At 40.1% G+C, this 12,689-nt stretch overlaps 1 protein-coding gene across 3 annotated transcripts in view; it reads left to right on the top strand.

The window, feature by feature from the left end:
- The window catches only part of anks1b (ankyrin repeat and sterile alpha motif domain containing 1B), a 255,384-nt gene that overhangs the window by 80,521 nt on the left and 162,174 nt on the right, over nt 1-12,689 (top strand). For all 3 annotated transcript variants that reach the window (XM_003444938.4, XM_005451590.4, XM_013271197.3), the window contains exons 4-5: nt 8,665-8,817; nt 11,595-11,738. In XM_003444938.4, coding sequence (XP_003444986.1) covers nt 8,665-8,817; nt 11,595-11,738 — 297 coding nt within the window. The remainder of the gene's footprint in view (nt 1-8,664; nt 8,818-11,594; nt 11,739-12,689) is intronic.

Here is a 12,689-nt window from a genome sequence, read left to right as displayed (position 1 = left end):
CAGATTTGCCCACTGATGGACAACAGATGTGGTTTGTGTGCGTGGGAACCAGCACAGAACCGTCTTGGCTACTTTCTCTGTGCGGGACCTTTGGACTCATCAGTTTAAGGGTTATCGTGTGCGTACACTATGTACTGTACGCGTCTGGGTGACTGAGTATGTCAACTATGTGTCGTTGTAGGAATGTTTTCTTCTTCAACAACAGGAAGATGTAGGGTTATTCTATCCCGTCTCCTCTCCATTTTTCCCCCCTCATCGTTCTTCTTTTCCTGCTCTCTTTGTCCTCCCAGAGGAGAAACTGAGCGAGAGCACAAGAGAGGCAGGCCTCTCACCAGCAAGAACTTCTGAAGGCTTAAAGACTGTGTGAACTGAGGCAAATGTTACAGGTCACGAGGCCATTTTCCTGCTGTGTGTTTCCATGAGAGTGCTTCTGTGTTTGTGTCTATTCAGTCTTGGTAACTCGATGTCCGATCATGCACACATGCTGCTTCCACACAAGAAAATGAAACCATATGTGTCTTGACGATCAACTTGAGAACACATGCTACTACTGCTGCGACAAACCGCCCTGGGAAAGTCCTCGGCCACTGAGATGCCCACTGCTGCCAAGACACACACTGAGCCACAGGTCGCTTTCTCATGAGTAATCTCTTAAAAAACGAGATGTTACTGTATATCATATGTTTTTAAAAGCCTGACTCCCTGCCCGCAGTGGGATTCCTAATTAAAGTTCAGCAAAAGTAAACTGATTCATCTCTCCATGAATCAAAACAAGCTCCAGCCCTGAGCGATTAAAGCAAGCCCAGAGCAGATTGCGTGTGAGGGTGTTAATTGAGGTGTCATAAAAAAACATTGTAAAACAGATTTCTAGGATTTCTTTGAGGTCCTCAATTAAGACGTTTAGCTGGGGAACGCGTCAGGGAGGTCAGAGTTTACAATGGCAACCGCAGACCGGCCACCCTGGAGCAGAAGGGCGTTTGGTGTCTAGCTCAAGGACACTTTAGTTTTAAGGAGATATTTTGGAGATGCTCATGTGTAAGCATTACAGATCAAGCATACTGCCCCTGGTGTTGAGCAGTCCACTTTGATAATGCCATACATCATGTTTTTGGGGGGTTGAGTTTCAAATAATTAACCGAGGTGTATTTTAATTGCAACTTTGACTGTGGGGAAGTTTGTCTTTTACTCAATCAGTCAAGAAGCTCTCAGCTTCTCAGATGTGAGGAGTTGCTGCAGCTCACATCATAACAGTTGCCTTTCATTGCAGATTAAATATCTTTGGGCTTTTACTTCTTTATTGCAGCGTGGGCTCTCAGTAATCGTGATGTGCATTTTTCAGTATTTTAATGGAAAACCACAAGTGAGTTTTTCCCCAAGTAATATTAAGAGAGTAATTAATAATGGTTATAAAACAGAGTGTTGCAAGAAACACTCCTGGCACCATTTACCTCAAAATGTGTTCAGTTGAGTGCTTTTATTTTGGATTTAAATCACAGTGTCTGCAGCTGATGCTGCTGTGAATCCTGTGGAAAACCCCACAGGATTGTGCGAACGAGTGTGTTTCTTGGCAAAGTGTCTGTGATCAGTCAGTCTGCTGCTGTGGGTACTGCAGTCTATTCTGACTCGCTTCTTATCTTTGTTGTTTCTGATCTGGTCTCATCTTCTCTGTTGGTTTTTGCAATCACTCCACTTGTCCTCACGTGTGTTATTAAGTTATTATGTTCACAGTTATTATGGCTTATTTTGTAGAAATTAGTTTCCATACCCAGTTTGACCTATTTAGTGCACAAAAAGGAGTTAAAGAAACAGAAACCACCTATTATCTCTCTCTTATTGTCCTTCAGTCTACCTCTCAGCTCCTACAATATGTTCTTCTGTCTGGATAACAGATTTTATCCACATTTCTCTTTAAAAAGAATTGTTACAGCTGTTGAGTAGGGGTGCAATATATCACTGTAACAATATATTGTTATTTTATTTTGTGGCCCAGTTATTAATTTGCTCTGTAAACAGATTCCCTCAGCAATTTGATTAATCTGATTTCAATGTTCATAGGCTTGTTCAAAAGGAGACATATGTGGACTAAATGCTGGCCAAGGAAGTGTCTGGATATGCTTATGATCTGGAAAGGCCTGTGCAATTGAAACAGCCGGGTATAGGTTTTAACACCTCATCTCTGTACCTCTGTAAGGTCAGATTTTCATCAAGAACAATCAGATCAGAGACGGTGCTCTCATTAACTAGCAAGGCTGCTCCAATAGCTTAGACATGCCTGCCAGCATCCAGCATGCTAATATCCCGACCTCAGTCAGCTTCAGTCAGTCATGGCGGTGAGTGTTGTGCATACGCCTTTTCTGGGGGGAAGCATTCATTTTGAATTGGTGTTCAGTACACAAATTGTCAATCTCATCACTGACTAAAACCAATCACCCAGAACCGAAAACAGCTCACACACAGATTTTAATGATGGACTGAGAACTACAAAGATTGAAAATGTATTTCACTTTAACTTAAAAAATTGTCGTTCTTTTTCTTTATTTGCTTCCTTTCGTTATTTGTTTCCCTACACCACCACATTTCGAATATGTTGCTACTAGACTTCTTAGACGATGTAATTTTTTGGAACGAACTTGCATGAAAATACTTTTTCCCCCATTTTAAAGCTTTTATTATCGTTATGACCATTTGACTGATTTGACTAGTTTCATGGTAAATGCACGCATCATGTATAGGAACCAGTGTTGGAAGTTTTAACCTCCTATCTTTGAAACTGGTCTCTGTTTGGTAGTGCAGGCCATACTATCAAACTTTCAAGCAAATTCAAACTCTCAGAATTTTGAATGTTGAACTTCAGCTACACTTTTGAAGCACCATGTTCCTGAAGTCATTGTAGCAGATATTCGGCCTAAAACATTTGAATCACATAGCTCAAGTAGTTCTCTTTTTATATAGCTGTTTGAAAATGGCTCCACAAAAAACCCTGCAGAGTAAAGCCTTGAAAATGTCCCTGACTTCAACACAAAATTTTTTTTTTTTTATGAGCAACTAATAACAGCAGAGATCTGAAATTTCAACGTTTTCCTATCAAGAAGTGTATCGTCCGAGATGGTCAGGCTGGAAGCATTTGGTTGGAAGACACTGAATGACCCATCAGCCCTAAAATCATATCTTAACCTTCAAAAATATCTTTTTTTCCCTTTTTCGTTGGTTTCCTGTGACAAATGACTCAAACCGCTCGCTTGTTTTTTAAGTTATTATTTAAGTTATTATTTGAACAGCTCGTAAATATAATCTAAAAGCTGTTTTTCTTTACTTTTCAAAACACAAACATGAGCCCCTCCATTTGGTGCGTTTAGGTGACATCTGTACATTTAAGCTTCAAAAGACATGAGCTACACTCTCCCTGAACAGGCACTGCACAAGTTCTAATAACAGAAGATAAGAGGGAGTAGCAGAGACATTCACCTTGTATGCCTCGTCTTTTTTCATTCTTCATTTACCCCGCTCTCCCCGGGCGGCGCGCTGAGCTGCTTGGATTATGTGATGCTGTAACATAGACGGAGCTCATCCTGCATATCAGTCCATCAGCATTAACGCAGTGCATGTTCAAACAAATACCTCTGCTCTTCCTCCGCTGTGGTTTCATTTCAGCCCTGGCCTGTCTGATAAGGCTTGCTTATTTGCATGGATGTAGCTCTTTGGTCCCAGGGAGATGAACTGCGAGAGCACTGATAGAGTGCACCATGGGAAGTGAGAGTGTGTGTGTATGTGTGTAGGTATCATTCTGTGAGCAAAAGTTGATTCTTTGTGTCCTTCACTTAAAGAATGCAGAAGCTGCAACACGTATAATCAATATATATGAGAATAAATCCTTCTTTAAAGAGTAATAAAACCTTACAGCTGTCATGGTAGAGTGAGCTTTATCAAGCCAGTGCTTCATTACTGTGTGAGCATTAATATCAGCTGCATATGCTGCTGAAAGAAAGGCTGTGACACCCATTTGTATGGGCATGTCAATAATGCGCTGCCATGCCTGTTGATGCGGCATTAGTAGACGGCTGTTGCTCAGAGCCCAATCAGCAACAATGCACTTGAGTGCTAGATGGTATCTGAAAGCTGTCAGAGCAGCGTAATAGGAATATATGGCCACTCTGAGAACACAGAGGCAGGATCTTTTTATCTCCGCCTCCTGCTCTCTCGCCACCTCTCGGGCTCTATTGCTCTTGTCTTGTCACTCTGTGTCTCTGCTCATGTCTTAGTCACTCTCCTTTCTGTCAGGATATTGCATTTTTCCTATCTTAAGCAGCGTGTGTGAGGCACGGCGGTTTGGACTGACAAAGCTTTATTGTCTACTTAAGGCTGCAGAGACGGAATAGGCCACAGGCAGCAGCAACAACGTCTACAACCTTCATCCCAGTGGTTATCACATCCATGTCATCAGTGTGTGACGCTGCTTCTTCATTACTTTCTGATGCTTGTTTTGTGTTGAATATGAAGATGTCATCCTTATCACTTATCACAACTCATAACTCACTACCCTGTTTGGTTTTCTTGAAAATAAACAAACGTATACTAACCAGACACTTTATTAGGTCCACTTGGATAGTACGGGGTTGGAACCCCATTTACCATCAGAATGGCCTTAATTCTTAATGGCATAGATTCAGCAAAGTGCTTTTTTTGGGTAGATGGGTACACTGTGGTTGGACGTGGTCAGCAGCAATATTTGATTGATTGATTGATTGATTATACTTTATTCATCCCGAGGGAAATTGGGTTAAGGCTGCCAGCCGTGCCAGCGCCGTCTTTTTAAGTAAGCGGGCCCAATGTATACCAAAAAAAGTATCCCTCACAACATTACACCATGACTACCAACATAACTGCTGACACAGGGCAGAATAGATCCAGTTTGGTGTTGTTTACACCAAATTCTGAAATCGACACTCACCAGACGAGGGAATGTTTTTCAGTCTTTTGTGGTATTGGTGAGCCTGTGCACACTGTAGCCTCGGTTTCCTATTCTTGGCTAACAGGAGTGGCACTCGATGTTGTCTTCTGTAGGCCATCATGCTCTTCTGCATGACCTTGGTTGTGATGAGTGGTTATTTGAGTTACTACTGTCTTCTTATCAGCTGGAAGCAGTCTGGTAATTCTCCTCTGACCTCAGAAATCAACATGGCATGACTGCCCATAGAGCTGTATACTTTCTGTTTTTCAGAGCAGTCTATGTAAACTCTAGAGAAGGCTGTCATGGCTAAATACATTGAGTTACTCCTGTGTGATTGGCTGATTAGATATTTGTGTCAATGAGCACTAACAAAGTGGCTGGTGAGTATGAAGTTTACACAATCCACTTTTTAAATTCTAACACATTCACTCACCATTTGCAGAAGTTGATATTCCAGTATTGGACACTGAGATGTTTCAATAATAAAGTATTCTGTGGAGGAGAGTGCCACCACTCTCTCACCTTTGCAGTTTAAAGTCATGTTGTGTTTGATCTCTAATGAAAGAATGGCTCGGTCTCCAGACGTTGCTTTGTAATTGGACACTTAATAATCTCGGGACCAAATGATTGTGCTGCATTTTTGGTTATTTGGGACTTGGTAGAAGTTTATGAAGTCAGGATATGCAGTTGATTAGATAAGCTGAAACGCAGATTATCCATCAGGGAGACTGAGTCACTCCAAGTTGAATATTCACACAGTAACCAAGCAAATGGAGTTTATTAAATACAACTCAGGCACCAATTATACCAGTAAATTGTAATGAATGTGAATTACAGAGCGCCTGAGTGTGTGATTATTGTTCTTACAGTACAGTGGATCTGCAATCAGACCTGCTCTGGAAGGTTCCACTCAGCCATGAATGGAGGGGTGTGAAGTCCACTGGGGAAAATGCATGGATCTGATTGGCTGAGGAGAAGGGAAAGCTCTAAATCACATAGTGGTGTTCTTTTGCTGCTACAGCGTGTGTGTCTTCACAAGGTTTTCTTACCCTCTGTTATTCGCAGATACAGTATCTCTTCATCTCTCTCTCATACACTTCTCCGAGGCATAAATGAAAGTATAGAAAGCCATGAGAGGGAGGCGAGAGCGGGGGTGACTCTGGCTCTGGGGAGCAAGTGAGTTAGAAAAAGGCACGAGATGAGATCTGAGCAGTGGAGTGTGGCCGTTGTGTTTTGGACTTTCATCATGGAAATATTAGAGGTGAACTGGATGATGAAAACATTCAATGAAATAATGTAAGAAGACAGGGAAATATCAATTACAAAAATGATAACACAACAGTTATTATTATTTCATGTTTGGAGTGTGTTGTTTTCAACTGGTTATATAAAAAGCTGGTTTTTAAAGAACATCTTGATAATCACGCTTGATTGCCTTTTCATGTTACAACATTCTTTCGCGTTTTGTTTGCCTTTCTCTGTCCAATCAGCAGCCAGTGACATTTCTGTCTCATTGATTTAATTTAAAACGGAAGTTCGAGTCATTATTTCTAAGGGCTTTGAGCTGCGTTTGCAGTTATTTAAGAAGTATAGTTCACTTGCTTTTTATTAATTGTACTTACTGCAGTAAAGCATGTTGGAGCTACACTCTATGTTTGATATTATAAACAGAAACCTAAATGCAGGTCACTTTGCATGCACAGTTCATATATCTGAAATATATGGGAGCCAGATTAGTCATTGTTTAGTAAATGAGTCCTATTTTTACCCAGGGATCCCTAAGGGACTACCAAGGGTTCAGGGTCTGACAGGGGCCCCTAACCAGCAAGGAAACGGCCACATTCTCCCAGAACAGAACACATGAGAAACTCCAGTGATCCCATGGTTGAAGTGTTGAAAAGGACACTGTCTGGTGTAAATGAGCCTGCATCCCTATGTGTCTGGAGGACTTACAGCTGGCCTCATTTTTTTCCACCTTTCCAAATGGATCATAAATCAAAATGATTTCTTTCATAGTTCCTACATAGAAGCTCTTGAAATTTTGAATATACGCCTGTTTGCATGTGAGGACTCACCTGTAGTGATGAACTTTACATATGTTTAATTGCTTTTCTATTTTTTTGGTTGTATGGCACCCATATTTTATGGTTTAGTCTCAAAAACACAAATCCTTCATCACCAAGCCAGAGCTAAAAATAACACAATAGCCAGACTTAATCAGGTAGCTGAATAATGTGTAAACAGGCAACAGGACATACTGATGATATTAATGTTTTACAGTATAGTAATGTCAAAATATATATATTTTATCAGATTTTTAATTCAGTTACATTCAAAAGTGTCAAGATAAGCAAAAGTAGACAAAACATAGATAAATTTGTATGCTGTAGTGAGATAAAAGCAAATTATTATTATTATTATTATTATTTTTGTGTGTGTGATCTGCTGATATTATTTTTCCTGATTCTGATTTCGCAGCATATGCGAATAGAAATAAACTTTTTTTTCAATGCAAACCATTGTTTTCATAACGGAGATGATTAAACTTGACAGTTTCCCACAAACTGCAGTAAGTTACAGGATCTTCTCTGACTTAAACTGTAAACAGTGATCTGCTGCTGGAAAGAGGTACAAATGTTGAACTAACAGTAAGTTGCTGTTCACCCACCTTTACCTCACATCTTTAATCTTGTCAAACAAAAGCAGGTGCAGCAGACTTATATACCAAAACAAAATGTCAGCTACTGTCAGATACATTTTCCAGTGCGATAATAAATTTAACAGAAAAAGGGACATTGATGCTTTTTATATAATATTTCTCGTAACTGCTCATACCGAGGCTGCTGGCTTGTGGCGGGCCCTTGCCAGTCATGAGCCCGGGTTGAGAACACTGGAAGTCGGCTGATTTTGGTCCCTACCCAGTCAATCAGTGCAATTCTAAAAATCAAGACTGGAATTCCAAACATTCCATTTTAACATATTGCTTGCTCTTGACAGGAATGTTCAGGAATCCAGAACAAACAAACAAACAAAAAGCTTGCACAGTGTTATCTAAGAACCCTCAATATTTTGAGGTGAGAAATGTGATGCATTAAGGATTTTTTAAATGTGTATTAACAGTGGAGCTTGATTAATTGGCAGTGAGGTGATATAAAGCTAAAAACATCCAAGTACATAACAGCGTATAATGAAGTATTTAATCATTCAAAGGCACAGTGGGTTACTGTTGCTTCTGTTACACAGACAGGACACCATAGATTTCTCCTAGCAGGTCTCTCAATCCTGATAGCCTTTTGGAATTTGTACATGCAGAATGATATACTACTTGAGATATGTGTTTCATATGTGTAGCAGAAATCTCTGCAGTGAAATGTAGCTTCCCCATATCACTGGGCCAATAAATAAAGCTAACTGCTCCTTCCTCCTCCTTCCTCTCTTCCTTTATATCTCAATCATTTCACCCACATTTGCTCTACTTATAAATCACCACCTTCTTATATCTTATATTGCCATCAAACTTACATTCCATTTTCCTAACCTTATCTCTCTTAAAATTTCATCACCTTTCTTATCACTTCCATACATCTCGCCATGTTTCTATGGCTCACTTCACTTCATGTCTCTGACTCTTTATTATTCCAATAATTCCTAAGTTCACTACCCCCCACCTTCCCTCAACTTCACTCTTTTCAATATTTTTCCCTGTTCTTCCACAGAACCATGAGAAGGAAACTGCACTCCACTGTGCAGCCCAGTATGGACACTCTGAGGTGGTTTCAGTACTGCTGCAGGAGCTGACTGACCCCACCATGAGAAACAGCCGACAGGAGACTCCTCTAGACTTGGCAGCACTGTACGGCCGACTGCAGGTCTGTGAGAGTATCTGATCAATGAAAACATCATTACTTGACGCTAAGAAAAACGAGAAGGGAAGCACTAGTTTTAGTTTGAGCCAATAAGCCAACTCAGTGCATTTAGCCACGTAGCAAGACGACCTGCTGAAGTTCAAACTGAGCATCAGAAGTGATTTTAAAGTCTTTGAATGTGACGTGGTTGTTGGTGCCTGATGGGCTGGTCTGAGTATTTCAGAAACTGCTGATCTGCTGGGATTTTCCAGCACAACCCCCTCCAGAGTAGAAAAGGAGAAAATATCTAGTGAGCAGCAGTTCTGGGTTAAAATGTCTTGTTGATGTCAGAGGTAAGGAATGTTTTCTTCACCGTGTTGAATCTGTGCATTGAAGAGTTACTGCAGTTCTAAAGGCAAAAGGGTGTCCAACTCAGTACCAGCAAGATGTAACTAATAAAGTGGTTGATGAGTGTAATTTGAGAATAAAAGATTTCAAAGAGAAAGGGATTTTTTTAATCCAACATACAATACAAGACAGTTGGAACTGTTAGATAGAAAAGATCTATCTATCTGTCTGTCTATATATATATATATATAGGTGTGTGTGTATGTATATGTGTATGTAGTTGTGTCTATAAAATATAGACATAAATGGTTAAAACGTCATCACCTTGACTTCCCAGCATTTTAATATTTACTTAACGGATGCATCTTCTCCTGAATAATGAGCATGCAACGGCTTGAAGTCAAAACAGATATAAAAGAATACCTCAACCTGTTTAGGTTTTGACCTTTTCTACATCGGAGAAGCTTTAATTTCCATAAAAGCCGCTCCATATAGAGGACTTAAGTGGCATTCCATGCATAAGAATGTGATACAAACATCTGCTACAGTCCACACGAGGAAAAGGGCTCCCTAATCAGTTTAATTTGCAATTAAAATTGAATTGAAACTCCAATGACATTAATAAAAAAATTTCAAAGTGACAAAATGGGTAAAAAAAATCATTAGCTAAGCTTTTAATGTAGCTGACAGGAGGCACAAATCCTCTGCAATTTGGAGTGAAGAATAAATTAGCTGCATTTTATTTACAGAGTACTTTGCTCGAAAGGCAGCAGAAGGGATCGCAATTAAAAGAAAGCGCGGTTAAATGCAGGTATTTGTTCTTGTAAAGATTTTTGAAGAGCATCCTCTCCCCCAAAGATACACACTGGTTTCTCAGTCTAGGTGATGCTTTTGTCGATATACTGGTTAGGAGGCTGATATGTGGATGATTTACTGTACTTTAACCTCTTCATGCACTGTGTATCCTGTCCAAGCTCCTCGCTGGCAGGTAAGAGGAAGCAGTAGGTGAAGAATTAACAGGGCAAAGGAATCAGACCTTCCATACCTGCAAATTAAATTTAACTGATACATATGTGTTGGGGGAAAAAACCCTCAAATATTGTCTTTACTCCATAGAAAGGCAGACACAAAGAAGTGCGACAAATATGTGACAAAAAGCGTGCACATGCGAGCGCAATCCCACACAGAGGCGTGTGCTACAAGTGCTTGCTGATGTTCAAATGCAATCACACATTCTTTCTGCTAAGGTAGTGAGTAATTGCAGTCAAGCCATACACGTTTGTCTGAGTGAATGAATAATTTATAAAGGCAGCACGGTAGTTCTCTCTCCTCTCCTTTCTCTGCATAATAATGAAGGGAAATCCCTGTGGTGGAAGCTCCTGCTGCATGGAGATGTAACTAACACAGGGCAAAAGTTTACTACACACACACATGCATGCACGCGCAAAGATGCACATTAAAGGAAGGAAGCTTTCGAGAGAACTGCCTGTTGGCGAGCTGAGTTATTAAACAAACGTCATTCACTATCACTTAAAAGCACAGGAGCCTCTTACCACAGAATATTGGCGTATTTGACAGGAGTTTTAAAGGACATTGTCTTTCACGATTGGTTGAAAAAATTAAAAATAGCTGCTGATTATCTTCAGTGTTTCATATTATCTTCAGTGTTTGCTCAGCATCCCACTTAGTCAAGCAGCTCAGGAACTGCAAGCTTGAATTTATGATTTTGAATTTTGCAAGGAAATTTTACAGAAAGTTTGATGATACTAAAGCAGACTTCTCATTTCTGGACTGTTGATTTTGGCCTCTAAAATGACAGCTGCTGGTAGCAGGTTTAAACAACTAATAGAATATTTTAAATTTGTGACTTGTTTTTAAGGAAGAAACTTAAAAAGTAGTCCAAAGTACAAGTATTAACACACTTTAAGTCATAGGCTGGTTCTGGACAGCATCACGAATTCATCGTCAAGCATCCTCTCCAGTTGATGATCCACTGATGAATGGATGATGTGAAACCAAGGTGCATGATTGGATGGGGCATGAGTGTTTCTGCAGACTGGTTTGTCTATTAATATTTCACAAACTACGGATCTACCGGGCTTTTCCCACTCAATCATCTGTACGGTTTACAGAGAAAAGACCTGTATGTGCTGTGATATTGTTTTAAATCACCACACCCAACCACACAAGCACGATGTGCGCTAATTGTGGATGACAAATAATATAATTGCTTTATTTATTTATTAATCAAAGGTCCAAGGAGGCTGCTCGGGATTTTAATCCTGCTAACATGGCTACAAAATGAAGCAAGGCCTTCCTTTGACCTTCACTTTGAAATTTGTGTTTGGTGTAATTTAGCTTTTAGCAGGTGTAAGAAGGTGACAAGTGGCCTAGTTTCCTTATATGTTTGCTGTTTTTGTCACTAACGTGTGGCTGTGTGTTTTTGTGGGCAGGTGGTGCGCATGTTGGTGAGTGCCCACCCCAACCTCATGACCAGTCACACTCGGCTACACACTCCGCTTCACCTGGCTGCCCGCAACGGACACCACAGCACCATCCAGACTCTGCTTGAGGCCGGCATGGACGTAAACTGCGTGGTAAGAAGGCACCACCACATTCCTTTTTAAACCTAATCTGCTGAATTTGTTGTACGCTGTTAAAATGGACAGCTGGACACACTTTGGGATTAGCTAATTTTAATGAGTCGCTAAACAATAACAGCGCCTTCTTCTTGTGCTCCAGTCAGTAAGAAAATGAGAAATCTTGTACTTTAGAGGTGTTTACTTTGAAAGTGATATATATTTACAGCAACTGAAACATTTAAGACAAGATATGTTTGCCAGGTAGGTACTTGAATTTATCATTTTGTTCCTATTATCTGATATAGATTGGATTAAAATAAAAAACATTTTTTTACAAAACTTGAAAAATTATTTATCTTTTTGCTAAATCTTTCAAAATATCCTTCCTCCTGTCATCTTGCAGTTTTCTGATTTAATAAAAGAAAATAGTTGATTTTATTTTTACATATGCAGATTACCACATGCATGGATGCTGGGAAGATTCTTCTTTTGAATCTATGTGCTTCCTTCATCTGTGTGTATGTATCAGAGAACATATACTGTATGTATATTTATGTGGTACATGGCTCCTATGGTTTGGTGGTGGGGAAGGATGAATAATTAATTGGGAAAACAGACTGTAAGAGCAGAAGAAAGAGGACAGGGTGTTCCAGAGAGGGCCCTCCTTTTACACACCTCTTTATATTTTCATTAGAGGAAAGGAAAACGCGGTGTCGGTTACAGTATGTGGAGCTTCATCACTGCTCGGTTTCTGATGTGATGTTTGGACCTCTCCGCTCCTCTCACCTTTATATTTGGTCTTTTTGTGTATTCTGAGTTGTCTGGGCGATTCAAATACAACTTAGTCCCGACCCTTTCTGGACCATTTGCTTTTGTGAAGTCTTGTCAAAATGCAGCCACGCTTTGCTGATTTCTTGAGCACTGTTGTCTTTCTCTGGAGAAAAGCAAAACTGTTTGACCTTCACT

Source organism: Oreochromis niloticus, linkage group LG17, assembly GCF_001858045.2.
Source record: "Oreochromis niloticus isolate F11D_XX linkage group LG17, O_niloticus_UMD_NMBU, whole genome shotgun sequence".
NCBI classification, from domain to species: Eukaryota; Metazoa; Chordata; class Actinopteri; order Cichliformes; family Cichlidae; genus Oreochromis; species Oreochromis niloticus.
The sequence above is the reverse complement of the archived record's forward strand: the minus strand, read 5'-3'. Positions and strand labels throughout refer to the sequence as shown.